Source organism: Lepisma saccharinum, chromosome 27, assembly GCF_977018435.1.
Source record: "Lepisma saccharinum chromosome 27, izLepSacc3.1, whole genome shotgun sequence".
Classification (NCBI taxonomy): domain Eukaryota; kingdom Metazoa; phylum Arthropoda; class Insecta; order Zygentoma; family Lepismatidae; genus Lepisma; species Lepisma saccharinum.
This window is the reverse complement of record NC_139255.1, coordinates 20,946,043-20,967,459: the sequence shown is the minus strand read 5'-3', so window position 1 is coordinate 20,967,459 and position 21,417 is coordinate 20,946,043. Positions and strand designations below refer to the sequence as shown.

Below are 21,417 nucleotides of genomic sequence, written 5' to 3'. Positions count from 1 at the left end.
GCATTTTGCTCCCCAGCTATCACCAATAGCCTATCTACAAGTTTCCTGACATCATCAACCCACACAAATTCTTTAGGCAGGGTGTTGTATTGTTTGATTCCACTGCCAGTCTTGATTTGTGACCATATGGGCTTGATTAAATTATTGTATTTTGCTCCACTGCTCGACTTGACTCTTTTTTGTGTGGGATCATTGTTCTGGTATAGAGCATCTGATTTTATTAATATTTCTTTGTAATCCTCATAATCCTGATCTGTATAGCTGCCAGGCCTTTTCCTAGTCATCAGTTCCCATAATCCAGGTGTTCCGGAGTACTTAACAAAAGCACCTTTTTCTCCAAATCGAGATTCTGAATATACAATTATATCATCTCCCATAAATGTTACTCTGAAATTGCCAATTCTATGTATGATGCTGCCATCAAGCTCTGTGTCAGCATATAAGCCAAAAACCTCATCTTTATTGTCTTTAGGTGTGGTTAAATATTTTTGAGCAAGAAGACCCAATTCAATAGGATCCTGACTAGCCTCAATTCTTCTAGGAGCAATAGGACTAGGTGTATGAATACTGGAAAGTGGGGTGAATGGATAATGTAATATGTTCTTAGCAGCTACAGGTACAAGCTCTGTGATCAAATTTTGATTTTGCTCTGTAACAGTTTTGATATTTTTACCTAATTCACCAATAGCATCAATAATAGGCTGTTCTGTTTGTTTGTGTTTTTCATAAATTCCTCGGTTCTCTGATTTCCATCCCTTAACACTTTTTACAAGATAATCTCTTAATTTAAGATCATCAATGATTGGCCTTTTCATGTTTATTTATATATGTTTCAATGTCTAGAAAATTGTTGATTTTATTTCTGTATTTGCCACTATTGGGTGTTCTTGTCATATCAATTGTGACAAACCCATAACTGTCCTGGTTCCAGCACCTGCTGCAAATCTTGGAAAAATCATTGTAGCTCAAGTCCCCACCTACATATTCATCATGTATGTGTTTGAGGTTGGTATGATCCTGATGAAACACACATATAAAATTGCTGTTGTCTCGGATCAGCTGCTTGGGTATTTTTGAAAAAGTCTGTGCCAGGTAGAAGCAATCAATGTTTTTGTGTAGGCCCTGTGTAAAGAAATTTCTAACCTTGTTTTGATTATCCAGTATAATGTCATCAAACACAACAACAGAATTATCGAGACATTCATGGAGTGGCTTAACATCTGGTTCAAAAGTGGCTATATCCAATCCATCATATAGCTTCATCAGCTGCTGATATTTTAATTGTTCCAAGCTCTTAGAGAAGATATACAAGTGCCTGTTTTTCCAGTCTAACCAGTTGGGTGCCAATAAAAAATTATCAACCATTAGTGTAGTTTTACCACAAGCAGATGGCCCAACAATAAGACACCTAATATTATCAGGCAGCAATTTTCCATTTCTCTTATTCTGCTGTTCAGGTTCTGGCAGCCTCTTTATAACATCCCAGGTGTTCATATTATTATTTTGTCTGCATCGATCCAGCTGTGTTCTGGAAGTCCTAGCCATTTGACAAGTAACTTGTTGCCTTTTCTGCGGATGATTTTTTCTATGAGATATGTGTCAGGCTGTTTAGTTTTGTTGAGCTCTTCATCATAGAACCTGCCTTTGAGAATTTCTCCTCGGTGATCCTTTATTATATATGTGTTAAGGGTCCCAGGTTTAACTTGAACCACTGTAAATAATTCAGTGCTCCAGTTTCTTGTAAAGCCTCTTTTGAATAAGTGCTTATATTTGCTGATTCTTACTTGATCCCCCACCTTGTATTTTGCCTTTCTTATTGTTGGCTTCTATCTAGGATAATAAACAGTACTGATCAATTTTTGCTCATCAGATGAAGTTAGTTCAGAGGGTTTCATGTTGATTGTGGAATGGACCGAGTTGTTACATTTATGTAGAAGTTCTGGAAGAATATTAAGCCATTTATAATTACCTTGAAGTGTAAATTGTTTATACATAAGATTTTTTAAGGTTCTGTTGAATCTCTCTACAATTGAGGCCTTGAGATCACTGTAACTCGAATAATGTTTAATTGCCTGGCTTTTAATAAATTGTTGAAACACTGAATTATAAAATTTTTGCCATTATCTGTTTGCAAATAGTGCGGGGATCTTCAACTCTGATTGATGATTGTCCTGAGGGCTTCTGTAACACATTTTCCAGTCTTGGATTTGAGTGGCACAGCCCAGGCAAATTTTGAAAATGTGTCTATTACAGTGAGTAGATACTTGTAGCCCTTGTTGATTTTGTCTAGGTTTTTCAACTGTCCACTTGCCATTTCAATCAAGTCGCTCTGCCATAAATCATCTATGCCCTTTGTGACTACTGGGAGTCTCTTAAAATTATGTCGGGCTTGTCTGTGTAATTCATCAACAATAATTTTTCTAGACATAATATGTAAACAAGAATATTGCAACTATAGGGTGTTCAGCAGCTGATACTGCAGGATTTTCTAAATATAATTTGTCCCCTATTTGTATTTTAAATTCCAAAGAGCCATCATCTTCAGTATAGGCTGTTTCTAATGTATTGGGATCTGTAAAATCCTCCAATTCTACACTGGTGATTTTCACTTTGTTATCAGCATTTGTTATTGATAAGATAGGGTAGTGGTGTGCCTGTGGCTGAAGCCAATATTTGATCTTGATAGGTCTCAATGTGCCCCCAACAAAAAATTGGTAATAAAATTGTGCAGGGGACAGCATATATATTTTGCCACCTGGTGTAAATGGAGAATCATATTCTTTGTTGGGGATGCTGTACAATTCAAGAATTACTGAATGTTTAGGATTTTCAATTATGCCTGTTATTTCCTTTTCTGCTGTGAGCAATCTGCTTGTTACAGATTCAAGGTGCTCATTGATGGTCCTAACAATCTCATCGTGCCCAGGCTTGATTCTTATGTCAACAGCAAGTTTTTTGTATTGTTGCACAATATCTTGAAGCTGGGTGGCAAAAACAGACAGAGCATTTGCTTGATTGGATTCCATGGTCCCTAGCTGTTGCTTGATATTAGCTACAATTTGCTGTAAATTTTCAACAACTGCCAATTTTGAATTTTGAGCAGTAAGATCATGAACTTGTCTTCTGATATCCTCAAACAGGGCATGCAATTCATTAATATGTTGATTTGTTGGTAGAGTGGCCACTGCCTGTGTGAGTTGTTTGATCTCTGCCTGGATATTCTTGATATCTTCTGATTTCAATATCCGATTCACTGCTCTCTTAATATTTTTAAGTTCCTGTGATGTAGGCAGATTTGACACAGTATTTTGCAAAAATTCAAGTGCCAATTTTACATTGTTTAATTCAGAAGCATCAGCCACATTTTGCATAGCATCTTGGAGCAAAGCTATATCTGCCTGAGTGGGTGTGGATTGTTGTAAAATTTCAAGTTTTGTTTGGATATCATCTATCAAGTGATGAAAATGAGATAGTTCAGATTCAGTGTTGAGGTTTTCAAGCTTTGTGATTTGTTGCTGGACACTGACAAGGGTATCTACAATCCCGGGCAATCGGGATTCTAGTACATTTGCCAAATCACTTTGCACTGCTGCTATTGTACCTTCAAGATGGGTTATGGAACTTTGAATTTTTCCAAAATCTTCATATGTTTCAAGTTGCAGCTTAATATTTGCTACACTCCGAGTTATTGCATTCAAAGCATCAGAAGATGGCAAATTGTTCATAAAATTTTCAAGTGTCTCAATTTTTTCTTTAACCTCGGCTATGGCATTGTTCAGAGGGTCCAGATTAGGTATTTGGAGTGACTGAATCTGTTCCTTTAGAGTGGAAATCACCAGATCAAAATCTTCTTGTGATTTTGTGCTTTTGACAATTGTTTGGAGCTGTGCCTGGACATTATTTATCTGTTCTTCCAATTGTTGTTTCAATTGCTCAGAGTTCTTAGCCTGGGTCTTAAATTTGGCTTGAAGAGCTGCTACAGCTTCTTCTAAACTTTGAAAATTATCCAATGTGGCCAAATCAGTATATTTCTGAAGCAACAATTTGAGTTCAGAATCAATTTTAAGAAGAGGGTCCATGCATTGTGATTGCAAATTTGTAATTTCTAATTGAAGACTGGCATTGAGTGTTGTTTGTAAAGCTTGTAAATCACTTCTTAATTTCTTGACTCTGACATCAAGCATCAAAATCTCATCACTGTGATCTTCATGTCTTGTATGGCCAAAAATATCATTAGGCATTTTGTTTAGTGGTTATTTATTATTGAATATCTGATTCTTAATTCTATAAAAAAGGCTATAAGTTTGTCATAGGATCCAGGGACCTCAATATATAAGCAGTCACCAGCAGAAACAGTATAAACAGTGCCGGAAATCATGTTTGAGTGCTTAATTCTGTAAATATTTCTCCCTACTGAAATTTTAACATCACCCTCAGGAGTTGTAATAAATTGCAATTGCCCACCTACAGGTAATTGGTAATGATTTAAATTATTGTTAAATATGTACAATATTTTGCCTGTTTCATCATCAACATCTGTAAATATGCTGTTCAGGTGAATAATTAACAAGCCACTCAGTTTAGACAGCATATCAGAAGAGGGTTGTGGTGTTGGCAGGTCCATAATACCTTGTTTTTTAAACCCAAATAAGTTCATAGGCATGTTTATTTATTTCAAATCATGCTCTGTAATTGGGCATTGATTCCCATTTTTCAAATCACAATGACCCCATGGTAAAGTATGAATGCCACATGATAAAATGCATCTCTTATCATCATGTGGGTCCAGAGCCACTTTTCTTACAACATTGCTAGTCAATAAGTGATCCACACTCTGAATTCTGGATTCTGATGTTTTGATTAAACTCTGGGATTTGAGGCAATTTTTATAATCTTCAAATTGGAGCTCTTTTTCAACAGTTACTTTGCCAATACCCTTGGCTTTTTTGGCAGCAACACCACTACATGTTTTAAAACTGTACATCTTGGCACTTAACCCAGCAAATTCCACAATAACATCACCAAGTGTCTCATCTTTTAACTTGCCGGGCACCTTTTTGTTGTGGGGTTGAATTCTTGTATGTTCACTGGTATCAAAATATTGAAACAATTCAGGCTGGGACATATCTTGATAAACATCTTCTGTTTTAATATCAAGAATAAAACTATCCGTGTCCATGTACATCAATTTTACATTATCACCATAAAAAGGTTTCAACACATCATAATACAATATTAACATATGTAATTTGGCCAAATCCAATATTGCAGCCCCTACATAAATAGGTTTATCAAACTTAATTTTTGTTTTTTTCATGTTGAAAAGTGCCATATTTTCATCATAAATTCTTCTATAATTAAAATTAGGCTTTGCAACCAATTTTTTGCTCAGGCTGGGGTCAGTAATTATTTTAACATCGGTATGTTTTCTGACATTTTCAATTGTTTTGCCATATACAGAATTGACCATCAATTTAAACAAGGATTTATCAAATTGGCTCTTTGCAGATGTTCGAAGCTCCGTATTTGTATTAATATATGATTTCAACCATTCTGAGTGCCTGAACCTCAAAACTTTGCCAAGTTTGGTCACTTGGACACCATGTTTCATCAGGAACTGGAGGTTTTTGTAATATATGACATAGCCTTGTTTTGGCTCCAGTGTCATCATGAGCTTCTTCTGTTTAGAGCCAGGTGAGCACTGAACCTCGGGAATTGGGGGCAGATCAGAAAATTTGTTGTGCAAATCATCAGGAATTGTCAGATCAACCTCTAAGAAGAGGCCATAGTCACTGTCATCAAAATCCTGAAGATCCTCAATATTAAAATCTTCAACCCATTCAAGCCCTGCATATGGCAGTTTTTGCATCATGGCATGACCATAGAGGCTATTTGCATCTACATACACTATATAATTTGATGGCCGTGCTGGATCATAACCACGAATATATTTGTTATTTGCTCTGGCATATCTCTGGGGACATTGCACCATGCCTCCTCTTATATCTTCCTCCATAAACAGATACTTATTTTGATCTGGGATCAGATCCAATTGCTTTTTAGTATTGAAAAACATTGCAGACCATGCTAGGCCCGGGGCACTGTAAAAATACACTGGGTCCAGTTTATAATTTTGCATAGAAGATTTTCTGAATGCCTGCATTATATCAGCTAAGAGGGTCACATCAAGTTTCAAATAAGCCATGTGATAATCACCAAATGTCTGGCATTTTAAATTGTTCCACATCAATTGGGCATGGTGATAATCTTCATCAGTGATTCCAGATCCTCTGATTTTGCTGTAAAACTCTTCTTGTGGTGGCAGGGAACACTCATCAAATTTAGAAAAATCTGTGACATAATCATATGGATATACACCCTTCCGCCTAATTAATTTCAGGTCCTGATTTGGAAACAATGAACGTGTGATTTTGAATTGATCATCAGATAATTGAGTGGCCAGTGTGGCCAGGCTAGCAGATAAAATTCTGTAAGAATCAAGAAATCTTATGTGAATAGGAGCACCATTAATTTTAATTATTTTGCTAATAGATATATATTTCTCATCATTTTCAGCTAAAATATTTAAATTCTGCTTGTCAAACCCCTCATATCTGATCAAATGATGGAAATCATAATTGGATGCTCCATGGCAAAATATGGGGACAAATCTTGGTCTCTTGATCTGAATATTACAGCTATTACACAGGGCCATTAAGAATTTACCATCTGTATGAGAATGGTGCTTCACCTTGATATTTGTATCTGAAAATTCAGAATCACATACAGGGCATTTTTCTGCATTGTTGAAATCTTCAATCTGTTTCTCTGTTAAAGGCAACATGGGTTTTGATTTTAATAAGATATTAGATGCTATGTCACGGCACTCATTTTCTATTCTATGTGCAAATATTTTGATGGCATCTGGCCCCAAGTATGAATCTTTTTTAGTAACAACACCATCCTGTACAACCACATAACAAAAACTGGAAGGTTCATGTAGCTGGTATGGTGTAATTGAAGATTCTTCAGGATCTGGATTGCAGGATGCAAGAGATTTGAGAATTGATTCAAAATCACAAACAATATATGCTGGGTGTTCCAACAAGGCTTCAAATTTTTTGAATTTGCAATTTTCACTTGGATTAGGCATCACCATATGAACAGGTTTATGGTTCCCACAGTATTTCAGATGCTCAATTAACTTGTTTTTGGCAATTTCTGCATTTTTTTCCCGAACCCCATTCACCATTTTTTGACCATCAAGTACAGTTAAACATCTTCTGCACAACTTAAATATTCTATTGGATTTATCTAGTTGTGTTCTCACTAAAGCTTCAAGATTATGTATCAGAGTGTAATGATATGTGCCATCCCCTTCAATTAAGAGCAAATCAATCGGAATAGCAGATTCATCATCAAATATACTGATTCTGAGAGGTTCTATCGGGCAATTGCCAGTGGAACAAATAAATACATTAATAGATAATTGTTTGCCATTAATATCCCGGGCCTTTTTTTCAAATATATCAATATTCTGAACAGACATTGGATATTCTAAACCCTCCATTGCATCGTCAAAAATATGTTCATATTGTTTGTAATAACTTATTCTCTGAGGATTTCTTAAAACTGGATACAAAGCAGCTAATATACACCACAAAAAGCATTTCTGGTCGGTATTTTCAATATTAACCACGGCTCTTCTGTTTTTAATATTGTCAGGTAATGGCAAATATGTAGATCCTTGTAATGGGCTGAATTCAGAAATATTAACATATAACTTGTGTGGAGAGCCGCATAGGCTCCATCCAGACTCTTTTGCTGCAAATTCAGAGTGTTTAATATTCAATTGATCTATCAAACTGCTTATTATTTTGTCTGAATTTGTATTTGAATATACCGGTACAGTTTCTGTTTTGTGGGGCTGTGTAAATTTTGTGCCGTTTGGCTTCTTATATTGTGTAAACAATTTCAGGGAGAGCTTATAAGAGCCATTTTGTGCATTTAGAATTGCCTGCAGATCAGGATTTACACTGTTCAAAAAATTCTTAATGCCACATCTTGGCTCTGATACAAACCGATAATCTCTTAATTGGCTATTAAAACTGCTATGGATGGGTAGTGCATAGCGTGGCTGCTTTGCAGGTCCAGCATTAACAGGTGCTTCATGCTTTCTTTTCAGACCAGATGTAGATGGTTGTGAGGGCAATGCTGATGACTGTACATAAGAATTACACTTGTGCCATTTGTAATATGCCTTGCTTAATATTTTATGGCATCTTGGACACATTTTCATGGCCTTTCTGCATTTCCTAGGCTTACAAATATGCCGGTGCCTAGCCCAATGAGAACTAGATATATTTTTATTACACTGATTGCAATATTTTTGTTTTGACATTTTTCTTGTTGTTGTTTATTATATAAAATTTCTTGGGGTTCAAATCAAAATTCTATACAAAATATCAGTTGGGTTCAGCAGTTAGTGGCTGAGCTGGTGCTTTTATACCCAAACAACAGCAGTAACTAGGTTTTGGTGATAGTTTTGCTCTATTATCCTGATGTACAACACACTTCACCAGGTTTAAAACCTCATCTCTATATCAACTAAATACAATTCAAAATTGGATTTTGAACTGTGCAATAAATATTCTGTAAGTCTCACTTGTGTTTATATTAACAGAACAAGACAAAACCAGAATTGTATTCAGGATTGCATGTTTTCATACAAAAAAACCATATTTTTGACAAGTTTATAAACAACAATCACACAGATATAGCTTTTACACACATGGCCGAATCTGTCTGAGGGGGGATTCAAGATTCCTGGGATTTTGACAGAAAAAACACACTATAAACAATAAGATGATATGGGTACTTGACATAATTTTAAGTGTAAGCAAATCTGTCTGAGAGGCTTCACCTTTTCTACACTTGAATTCAAAATTCTTAAAAAATCAGAGCATATCACACCTGAAGAATTGGGGTATAGGCCCCTCTTGCCATTGTTTTAAGTGTAAGCAAATCTGTCTGAGAGGCTTCACCTTTTCTACACTTGAATTCAGAATTTCTTAAAAATCAGAGCATATCACACCTGAAGAATTGGGGTATAGGCCCCTCTTGGCATTATTTTAAGTGTAAGCAAATCAGATTATTCAATCAAATAGCCTCTCCTTTTCTACACTTGTAAGTGGTGCTTGTTATAGCATCAACTATACTACTCAAGGAGGAGTTATGAATGATGGTAAGCAGTATGTTACGCATTTTCAGAAAATAAAAATAGAATTATAGTGTTGACTGACTGGCAGTAGAAAACGCGGCAACTTTATTGTTTGCCTTGTTCGTTGGTTTCCTCTGAGAAAGGTGTGTCAAATAGTAGAGGATACGGAGGATACTGACATTAATCAAATTTATCACATGCTATACGAAAGCACGAAAAATCATTATGCCAGTTCGCTCGCGTTCAATGTTCATTGCGCTGCATAAAGGAATTAATCGAAGTCAATTGTTGGACTGCACTTAGCTACATCAGAATATAATTGCGAACATAAATATAAAAGATCATAATATTACCTCGTTACATTTGGATCTCTCTGGTAGCGTTTATTATTATATCAGAGATTCCTTAGTTTCCTCGTTAATGCTTTAATAATTGACATCGTATTTCAAACTAGCTTCAATTAGTTTCCGTATGCACAAAGCAAGCTTTAAAAAACTTCTGCTCCCCTTAATCTTCAGGACATGTTCCTCGTAAAAAAATAATTAACATATGGTGTGATTCATTATTCTCAAGCAACAACTTTTGTGGGGGACTTGGAAAAGGGTGAAAGGAGCCTTCCCATCACTCAAAACACATTTTCACCACTGAGTGTATAGATCGAGTAACTTAAAATTCATGGCGGTTATATTCTAATTGTTGTCTTTTATGTTTATTATAGGGGCATGTACTGTAAAATAGTTTTTCTATTACATTTAACAAATCGTGTCGAGGAAGATGAGTCACGATTTAATGAAGGGACAGTCACAAAGAATAACCATACTTAGGCCGGACTGCGACGCGAACTCGGAACCTCGGTGGCGTAATCGACTTTGTGAATCGAACTGTGAAATATGTAAAATATCTTCACCAAGTAATATATGAATGGGAATAACTATATACAATTTGAATTTAAAATCTTGGGTGTGTCAGCATTTAGGCTATTTTTCACCCGTCACGATATAATTGGTCCAGCGCCTTATCATAGCTAAAATAACTGTAATGTCGTTAATTAAAATATTAAAATATTCTAACGTCGGTTAGAATCTGAGGCTACAGTTGAGTGTCAGTTTCCAGAAAGCCCCGCACTACATTGGCTAACTGGCTGAACTCCACCCTGGCCGAATTATACTAAATGCGTCGGTTCCCGCACGGTGTCTGGTTAAGTAACAGACGCACAAAGACAATATATACATACATTTAATGTCTATAATACACATATACGAAGGACTATACAATAACTAAACAATCTACACGAAGGACTGTCTGTTTGGCTGTAGAATGTCTCTACAGCGCACTTGTAACCGCGCGCGTGTGACACGGTTCCTTTCACGACGACTCTCTGATGACGACTGTTCCTTTCTCGTGGCAACGCCCAAGCAAAGAGCCTGGCTCACTTCTCGGGACGTTCCCGAATTTACTTGTGGGTGTAAATTCCCGTAATCAAGTATGCGGGAGGTTCCGCAGTTTCTTACTCCCACACACTCCACACATGAATAACTCGCACATATACACAAAAAAGGAAAACAAGATAAAAACACTAATTATATACATTATTCACCGAACACACTCCCCCCCCCGTTGAAATATTAATTTCAACCACAATCAATAATTTCAATGTAGTACACTTATGTCTCCTTAGAATAGGGGAGAGGAGCAAGTTTCACAATTGGACGTCTGTATTGTCCATCAGCTGTTCGCACTGTCACTCATCGTACTAACTTGTCTGGTCCTGGATGACCTTTCACTACTCTTCCTAGCTTCCATTGCTGTGGAGGGGTAGGTTCTTTCAACAACACCAGATCTCCTATCTGTAGATTTTCTTTCTTCTCGATCCATTTGGGCCGCTGCTGGAGTCTGGACAAGTACTCTGTTGCCCACCGTTTCCAAAAATGTTGCGTCATTTTTTGGATCAAATGCCACTTAGACAAACAATTCGACGTGGATGACGTAACAAATCACCGGTTAAGAAGTGTCCTGGCGTGAGTGCCGTTAGGTCATTTGGATCACTACTTAACTCCGTTAATGGCCTCGAGTTAAGACACGCCTCTATTTGTGTGAATAACGTGATGAATTGCTCATAAGTGAGTAATGTTGAGCCCATAACTCTTTTCAAGTGATATTTCACTGCCTTCACTCAAATTTCCCATACTCCACCCCAGTGTGCTGCTGACGGTGGATTGAAATTCCATTGTATGCCTTGAGAGGCCATAACATCTGACATCGATTGGACGTGTTCTTTTTGTCTCATTAATTGAAGTAGCTTTTTAAATTCTCTGTTTGCCCCTACGAAGTTCGTTCCGCAATCGCTGAAGATCTGGTTAGGTTTGCCACGTCTGGCCACAAATCTACGTAATGCAGCAATGAATGTAGGCGTTGATGCATCATTTACCGCTTCCAAGTGAATTGTTTTGGTTACGAAAAGAGCGACGTATCCTTTGGTGATTTTTGAAGGCCTGAGTTGGCAACTCTTTATTGAAAATGGGCCGCAGTAATCTACACCTGTATTTCCAAATACTCGGCCTGGATTGACGTGAGGGGCTGGCAAACTACCCATGAGTTGAGTTGCTGTCAACTGTTTTTCCTTAAAGCATTCTTTGCACTTAAAAACAATTTTTCGAATTAAGTCCCTCCCTCGTAAAATCCAAAAACGTTGCTGTAGGACAGCGAGAAGCAATTGTGGGCCCGCATGAAAATGTCTCAAATGTTCATGTTTCACGATGAGCTCTGTAAGTTTATGTTCACGAGGTAATAGAATGGGATGTTTCTTGTCAATTGTCATTTGTGCATTGTGTAAACGTCCACCTACTCTCAGAATTCCCTCCTGGTCCAGGAAAGGAGTCAAATTGAGTAATGGGTTGTTCGAAGGCAAAGGATTCCCTTCCTTCAAATGCTTCATTTCTGTAGGGAATGCTGTAATTTGTGCTTGTTTCACTAACACAAGCAACGTGTGATTAAGTTCGCGTGCTGAGAGGGGTCCAAACTGACGTTCATTAACACTTCGCTTGGTGTTATGCATAAATCTGAAGCACCAAGCCACTACTCGTTGGAGCTTTGATAAGGTTGAATACTTGTTTACTAATAACTCCTCCACCTCGACCGAAGGCTGTAACACGAGAAGACCCTTTTTTCTCTCTCTCTCAACCTCAGCTGTTGCTGCTGCGTTGACCGTGCGTGTAGGATTGAAGGACTGATTACGTAACTAGTGTGGGCCGAAGAACCAAATATCACGTTCGAGCAGGGTTGAGGGAGAAATTCCTCTTGTCGCCAAATCAGCTGGATTCTCTTCACTGCACACCTGGAACCAATTCTCTGCAGGGAGAACGTCGTGTATTTTAGCAACTCTGTTGGCAATAAATGTACGCCAATAGAAGGAGAAGAGTTTATCCAACACAAAACTATTGTAGAGTCAGTAAATGCACGCATCTCTGTAATGTTCAAATGAAGAGCTTCCTTTATTGTCTGCAGCAAACGTATGAGTAACACTGCAGCACAGAGTTCAAGTCTCGGGAGAGTCACTTTCTTCAGAGGTGCGACTCTCGTTTTACTTGCTACGAGATGCACTTCAACACTGCCGTCGCTGTATGTAGAACTTAAATAGACAGTGGTCGCATAGGCCCGCTCGGAACTGTCACAAAAGCCTATCAGTTCGCACGTTAGCGGTTTTGAAGACACGATGCGCCTAGGCACCTTAACATCCTGCAACTTATGCAACTCCGCCCGAAAACTTTGCCATGCAATTTCTAGTTCTGGTGGAAGTACATCGTCCCAATCAAGTTTAACTTGCCAAAGTGTTTGCATGAAGATCTTTGCTTTGACAGTTACTGGAGATATCCACCCTAGGGGGTCAAATATTTTCGCCATGTCTGATAACAGAATGCGCTTGGTCAATTGCTCATGAGTTGCGGGTTGCGTCACTGATACCGCGAATTCGTCACTCGCTGGATGCCATTTGATCCCGAGTGCCTTTATATGTTCATTTATGCTCACATCCAATGGAAAGTTCGTTTCTCGCAAATGTACAGGAATTTCATTCAATACTTCAGAATTGTTCGAGCACCATTTCCGCAATTCGAAACCACCTCTTCGTAGAAGTTCACTTATTTGTTTTTGTAACGCGATAGCTTGCGTTACTGTATCACTGCCAGTCACTAGATTCTCTACAAAGAAGTCTCTCAATGTAATCGCCGCTGCTTCAGGAAAGTCTGCCTCTTCGTCGCGGGCCAGCTGTTGTAAACACCTGGTGGCTAAGAAAGGAGCACTAGCCGTACCAAACGTCAGTCTCTCTAATCTGAAGTCTCGTATCTCTTCTTTCGGTGACTTTCTCCACACAATGCGATGATATTCTGCATCATCTGGGTTTATTTTCACCTGTCGGAACATTTTGACAACGTCCGAAGTAAGGGCAATTTGATACGTACGAAAACGTAGCAACAAAGACATTATGTCGTCTTGTATCTTGGGTCCTACAAGCAACTTATCGTTGAGGGAAACTCCTGTCGTCGTCTTCGCACTGGCGTCGTACACGATCCGTAAAGCCGTTGTAGAACTGTCCTTTTTGATGACACTATGGTGTGAGAGGTAGCAACTGCTTTCTTGGGACACAGGTAATTCTGAATTCGGAATGACGAACATGTGACCCAAGTCTAGGTATTCCTGCATACACTCAGCATACCTTTGTTGACGTTGTGGATTCTTGACGAGTTGTTTCTCCACTTGTTTGAGACGCTGCACCGCTAGGGGACGTGAAGCACCCAGAACACCGCTTTGTTCTCGGAAGGGTAATCTCACAACATAACGACCGTCGATGTCACGTTCGTGTGTGTTTCGAAAATGTTGTTCACAGAAGTTTTCTTCTTCGTTGTACAGTTTTACCGATGGCACAGTCTCTATTTCCCAGAAGCGCTGTAGGGTAGCGTCCAGATCACTACATGACGCATGATGTGATGACACTGCGCGTTTATTGCGCGGAACGTTAATTCTGCCCATAAGAATCCACCCAAGTGAAGTACTTATGGCCGTTGGTGTACCTACTGGACCTGCGACTTTCTCAGGTCTTAAAAGTAAGGGAACAATATCCGCACCAAATAAAATGTATATTTTCCCTGGTTTGTTGAAGGACGGGTCGGCAAGATCAAGGTTATGTAGGTGTGTCCACTGTTGATCAAAAGTGAATTGCTGCTTGGGCAAATTATTTGTAATCTTCTTCACAACAATGGCTTTGGTGGTGTACGTTTCGTTGGCCGCTTTTGACCTAAACTGTAGGTTCACCATGGAACGAGAAGTACCTATTCCGGTTGCTGAAATACCGGATATCGCAACACTGATGTGTTTCTTTCGAAGGCCTAATTGCTGACTACAGCCTTCCGTGACAAATGTACACTCCGAGCCCGTATCTAAGAGTGCACGAAAAAGCCGAACGTTGTTGTGTCTATCCCTCACGCCCACGGTGGCTGTAGACAAGAGAACTTCCTGCAACGGAATGGCTTTCTTCTTGTTGGCGATGTGGGATGTTACTTGCTGAGTAGAACTGGGATTTTCACTAGGAGAGAAGTGAAGGGATGTGTGGTGTTATCTAAAGCACACCATACACGTGCGCGAAGTACACTTTCCGACGTTACAATCAGATTTCATACAGTTATGGCACAGATTGTTGGTTTTCACGAAATAGTACCGATCTTTCACAGCCATTTGTTGATACTTCTGACAAGTATGCAACCTGTGGTGTCCGCGGCATTTAAGACACACAGTTTCAGCACCTGTGTGATACGAATTCACATTCTTCTTTGCTTGACGATCAGTGGCCCTGGGAGGGGGTTTGCTGGACATTGGGAGGTTGGAGGTCACTGCAAGAGCTCTGGCACGCACATCCAGGAACGTAGTCAGGTCCTCGAACTTGGGCACTTCTGCATTCTTCAGAGAAAGTTCCCACTGTTGCCTAGATTCTGCATCCAACTTGTCGGTGGTGTGAAAGACTAATATTGCATCCCAAGCCTCTACAGGGATGTCCAAAACTTTCAGCACAGGCACACACTCAGAAGTGACGTCAATGAGCTTGCGTAACTCTGTGGCCGAGCTTGATTGCACACAAGGTTGATTCACCAAGCGTTTAATCGTGCTGTTCACAATCTCTCTCTTGTTTTGGTACCGCGAAACTAGCAGATTCCACGCCTCCTCGTAGTTTGCATCTGTTATTGCGATGGACTGGATTAATAATGACGGTTCACCCTTTAATGCCGAATTCAAGTATTGCAACTTCTGAGCGCCACTGAGGTGACTGTTGTCATGAACCGATGCCAGGAATAAGTCCCGAAATGACAACCATTGATGTATGTCACCACTGAATTCTGGTAGTGTTAGTATTGGTAACCGAACGTCACTTTTCGCATCACTGTTCACCGCGACCGCGACAACGGGAGAAACGGCTTCCTTCCGTTTTGGTACAGGGAGCCCAGCAAGAACTCTAATCTGTCTTGCACCGCACTCAGTTCATCGTAGTACTCGGAGAACAATGTTTCTTCGCACTGTTTAGCGAGATTCACAAGTAGTGCACTACAGTCTGCACTTAGTTGAAGGACCTTGTCTATGTAGACTTGAAGTATCGCACTTTCCAGCGTTGGTGAAGCTGACTTGTTTTCAATCCGAGTAACTTCCCGCTTGAGGACTGTCTTTGACGCCTGTAACTGCTCCATGTTGACTCGTCGTACAAGAGACACTACACGGATATGGCGGACCGAGGGTGTGGCACGTTGACGGCACGAATACTACAATTGCGACGCATCCGGCCCGGAGGACCATTTGTTGAGTGTCAGTTTCCAGAAAGCCCCGCACTACATTGGCTAACTGGCTGAACTCCACCCTGGCCCGAATTATACTAAATGCGTCGGTTCCCGCACGGTGTCTGGTTAAGTAACAGACGCACAAAGACGATATATACATACATTTAATGTCTATAATACACATATACGAAGGACTATACAATAACTAAACAATATACACGAAGGACTGTCTCTTTGGCTGTAGAATGTCTCTACAGCGCACTTGTAACCGCGCGCGTGTGACACGGTTCCTTTCACGACGACGACTCTCTGATGACGACTGTTCTTTTCTCGTGGCAACGCCCAAGCAAAGAGCCTGGCTCACCTCTCGGGACGTTCCCGAATTTACCACCTCTCGCGACATTCCCGAATTTACTTGTGGGTGTAAATTCTCGTAATCAAGTATGCGGGAGGTTCCGGAGTTTCTTACTCCCACACACTCCACACATGAATAACTCGCACATATACACAAAAAAGGAAAACAAGAAAAAAAACGCTAATTATATACATTATTCACCGAACACTACAAAGGCAGATATAAGGACAAAACACAGGATAACACACTTAATTATACTGGCTATAAGGCCAGACGCCATAACCTCGTTAGTCTGCAAAATGCCGTCGATGGGTTACTCCGTGGAAGTAAGGTTGACAATTGGGTGTTCTAATTGGAATAGTAACAATATAAATATATACAAGACATGATCACTAAAGAGAGAGGGTGAAAGAGAGTGAGTGAAGAATATTATAATTTTCATAATTAGAATTAACCAATTACACATAACGTAATGCTTGACATACCTCTTGTCCCTCGTCGATCGTTGTAATTGCCGTTAATGATAATCCAACCAGAACCTTCACAGCTTTACCTGGAAATATTATATACCTTGTTAGAACACGCTAAATAGAAAAATTCTAATGTAAATTATGCTTAATAGCATTTGTTTTTAAAACTAGAGAAGTCGTTAGTAAAACTGCTGAATAGAAACATATATGGGAGAGTAAATTAGGTTTCCAAGAATGAAGATCTTTTAGCAAATTTCTGATCTATCACCATAAACTTAAAAATGATATTTCGTCAATTAAATAGCCTAAAATGAAAATGTGGAAATCATGTATTGACATAAGGGAAATCATGAATGGAAGAGGTTTTTATGTAAAACTAGAGCAACCTATATCTGCAGAATATATGACAATAAGAAGCAAAGTTTGATTTCAAATTAGAATATATAACAAAGCTAACTATTCTTTAAAACAATTCGAACCTATCAGATGTAAATGAAATATCTTTTATGTTTCTCAAGTTGCCGAAGGTGGAAAGAAAGAGAGGGAAAATTTGCTTTTCGGAGTCTGTGGAAAACAAAAATGAAGAAAGAAATAGAAAGCAATAATCCCATTTGGCATACAAACGTAACGATGTTTTAATTGCGAACGTCACATAACACTGGTCTCAAAAACTAATAATAATCATCAGAAATTAATTCATACTTTTGTAGATCAGTCTTTAATGCTAATCATGATTTTACATCTAGAGTTAGGTTGGGTCAAACATTTTTTTCCCTTAACAACTCTCTTTATTATGAGGGTGAGTCAGTGGAAAACAAGCCACCTCGTATATCTCGACGTGTAGATACCGCGACTCCCCAAAACTCCTGCCACTGGAAGTTCCATTGTCGCCCGGTAGACGGGAGTCGCCTTACAGGCTTCTGTGAAGCAGTGCGAGTGTGAGTCGTGTGAAGTCCAGACGTGCAAAAACTTGCCAGTAAGGAAGAGCAGCGAGCAGTCGGGCGTTTCCTGGTGGTGGAAGGCACTAGTACGCGAGACATTCACCGTAGAACGACTGCAAGGCATAGGGAACATTGTTTATCTCAGTCATGGGTGAAGGAGTGGAGTCACGTTCTTCCCTCATCTCATTCCACTTCTTATCCCCTCTTTGTATCATAGCCTCTCTACCAAGTATCAGAACATTTTGTTGCTTCGAAAAGGCTCCAGAGGGCTCTCTGTCGGAAGAAAAATAATTTTAAGCCCCATATTTGCACATGGTGGTGAAAATGTGAACTATTTCGTTCGTCAGCATTCACTTCCCCATGGTCTGCATAGCCTCTGTACCAAGTTTAAGCTCAAACCTTGCTTCGAGTGGACTCCAGAAGGTTTAGAGTACAGCAAATTTACGTTTGGCCAGTCAGTAATAGATAGACCTCGTCGTTATTGTACATTTCTATCAATTTCACTTTCGTTTGTAATTTCTTCTCCTATTCTCATTTGGATCCGGTATAACATACTCCTTCTTGAATTTCGAGAAGATCACCTCACTTATATATTACGTATTTTTAATATATTTGTGCTCAACTTTGTTTTATTCTTTTACTATCTGTGAAAGAAAAGCTCGAACCATTTTTGTTCGTTATCATTAGGGCCCGGGACTTTATGTCCCATAAAACTGAAAAATTTGTATGTGTTTATGTAATAAATATTGAAAAATATGTCATAAAAGATTAAAAATATGTCAGAAAAAATTAAAAATATGTCAGAAAAAAGCAAACATATTCCCAGTAAAGCCTAAGCCAAAAATATGTACAACAGTACTTTCGAATTTCTCACTGCAACAGAGTCCTTTACACTGTTACACACTAATACATGCCTGGCTTTAACGACAATGATCTAAAAACTCCGATTTACGATAGAGTACGGACTATAATGTACGGAATATTATTATTACTTTTGAGTGATTTATGTGAGAAGCAAAAAAAAGGTAAAGAAATTAGAACAATTGAAACTTATTTACTTCCTGCCCGGTAATTATTGTGCCCACACAACAGTGGCGAACATTTTTACTCAATAATGTTCACACGGCTATCAATCGTAAGCGGGACAAAAAACGGGGGCTATTATCGTTCTGTACTAGTTGGAAAGAAAATACTGTATCTGCTTTTAATTTCTTTGTCTGTAATTTCCTAATCCTGCCATCGACAACATGAATATAAACTATCCGTTGTGCTAAAGGTACGAATAATAAATTACAAAATAAGCGATTGTATACAAGACAATTACGAAATAATACAAAAATATGTTCTAAAAACGTCAAATTAGTAAAATATGCAAGTTCGTCTATTTCGGCTGATTTTGATCAGATATGTAAAGATCTCACTCCTATTATTCGATCCGGTACCAAATAAAAAATATGTTATAAAGACCTGGCCCCTAGTTATAATGTAATACTATTAATCAATAGGTTTACTTCGTGATTCCCTTTGGTAAGGACACGTGTGCCATGTTCCTCCGCCAAAGCTTTGAAACTTATTACGAAACACCTTCAATAGCAGTTTTCTAATGCCACTTCATTTAAACCTCTGTAACGTTTTCAAACCAATACAGGAATAATGGTTTGAAGAAGAGTATGTAATTGTAAAATCTGTTCACATCAAATATCAGGATAGCCTGAGCAACTATAGCTCGAAGATATGTTCTTATGTTGAGACTATTCTGGTTCCTATCCTCTATAACTTGGACGTTATAAGTACTCGTACATATTGACATATTACTCCTGTGTTCTCACTGAATTCTGCCCCTTATTGTGGCCTAAATTGATGTTCTCGTTCATACAAAGTCAGTTGATAAAAATACGAGACAAATATATCAAGAAGAACATGCCCATATATTTTGGCATTATATAGCACCCAAATTTCACATAAATACAATTATTTTTCTGGAATCTTAAAGCACGGAACGGAAATCTATGGCTTGTAGGCAGGTTCCCTGCATCAAATTTCTGGTCCTAGTAAACAAACACACACATGCAGAAAGAGCCTCCCTTGCCATCACAATCACATAATTTACCATTTGGAACATACGTCATATGCATGAGTAATGCAGAACGTTCAAAATGTCACCGCACTCAAAGTTTGAGAATTTTATGCTTATAATTTATTGAATTTGTCAACGTTATGAACACATACATGTATTAACTATATCTTGAAATACACCAAAAAAATAATTTGTAAACTATATCTGAGTATTACTGTAATGTCTGAGGTAACAAGACTGCAAACCACTTTCCGCGCGTTGAAATACACCAAAAGAATATTGAAACTAAATTTGAAATAATGATACACTGCGCTTTTTTCTGGTGTCAGATAATTGGATGTGACAACTCCATTTCTACTCATATCTTTCATTCTACTTAAACTCAGCAAAGCGATTCGCTGTGTGCGGATAAAAGGCATTGTTGACAAATTGTTATTGTACGTTTCACACCAAGGGCTGCAAAAGCGGCACTGCTGTAAACGTAACATACACTAGTTCTTCAAGGTCATACCAATCCTTAATGACATCCTTGACAACTCATCCAGATGAATGTCTTATTAGCTTTCTTAAAAGTATGAGTGCCGGGACTTCCAGAACGCTTAGTATAATGATAGACATTTCACCGCTATGCGAGAGCTTTATTTTATGGAACTTTTCATTTGCCAAATACTGCATAAATTTTCCAATACCGAGGACCATTTTTAACAGTGCAAGGGAATGCAAATATCCCCAGTACTCCAAAGAAAAGTGGAGACTTGTCTAGCCCACGTGAACAAAGTGAAGATGTAGAAGAAAAAAGTTCTAGGTCATGTTCTCAAACTAACTCAGTCCACATTATACTCATATAGGGTAATCGTCGTTGCCTTGTAATCAAGGGGTCCCGGACTCGAAACCCAGTGGAGGCACATAGGAGTCCAGATCTCACTTTGAACTGTAGGTCCAGTCGCGATTAGCTTTACTAAACAAAAACTGGACTTAAAACACCATACCAACCGACCAAACATATAGGATAATGAGAACCGAACGTAAAATGCCTCCACGGGAATCGAATCCGTGTCCCCTTGATTAGAAGGCGACGTTTACCACTACAACATTAGAGAGAAGAATTTTTATTGCTTTTAACCAAGCCCCAGATTTAGGTATGTGGACACCTGTGTCTATGCCAATTGTTGAAGGGTGCTGAACAGGCCACAATAAGCGCTTCTTTTACTGTTCCAAGATGTGACACGCAAAGCTGCAAGACGGGTCGACGATCATACTCTAAATGACTGTTTGTAAAAAGTTCCATTTATTCTGATTAACTGATAATGCCAGAAGAATACATACGAAATAAATGCACAAGAAAAAGTAAAAAAAAATGAACCCCCTTCAGACATTTAGAAGAATTGGTATTATAATTTAGTCGTTCAAAGGGCCCTCAAAATATCCGGGCTCGGTGCTGCAAGTCTAACTAACTAGTCAGTATTAAAACTTTTTATGACACATATATTGCCATGTGTGGGGGGGAGGGGGTGTCTGCGTGTGATATGTGGGCATGTT

General features: G+C 38.8%; 1 protein-coding gene across 1 annotated transcript in view; it reads right to left on the bottom strand.

The window, feature by feature from the left end:
- The window catches only part of LOC145980187 (glutamate-gated chloride channel alpha-like), a 117,094-nt gene that overhangs the window by 59,720 nt on the left and 35,957 nt on the right, over positions 1-21,417 (bottom strand). The window contains exon 3 of the mRNA XM_083113218.1: positions 16,876-16,943. Coding sequence (XP_082969344.1) covers positions 16,876-16,943 — 68 coding nt within the window. The remainder of the gene's footprint in view (positions 1-16,875; positions 16,944-21,417) is intronic.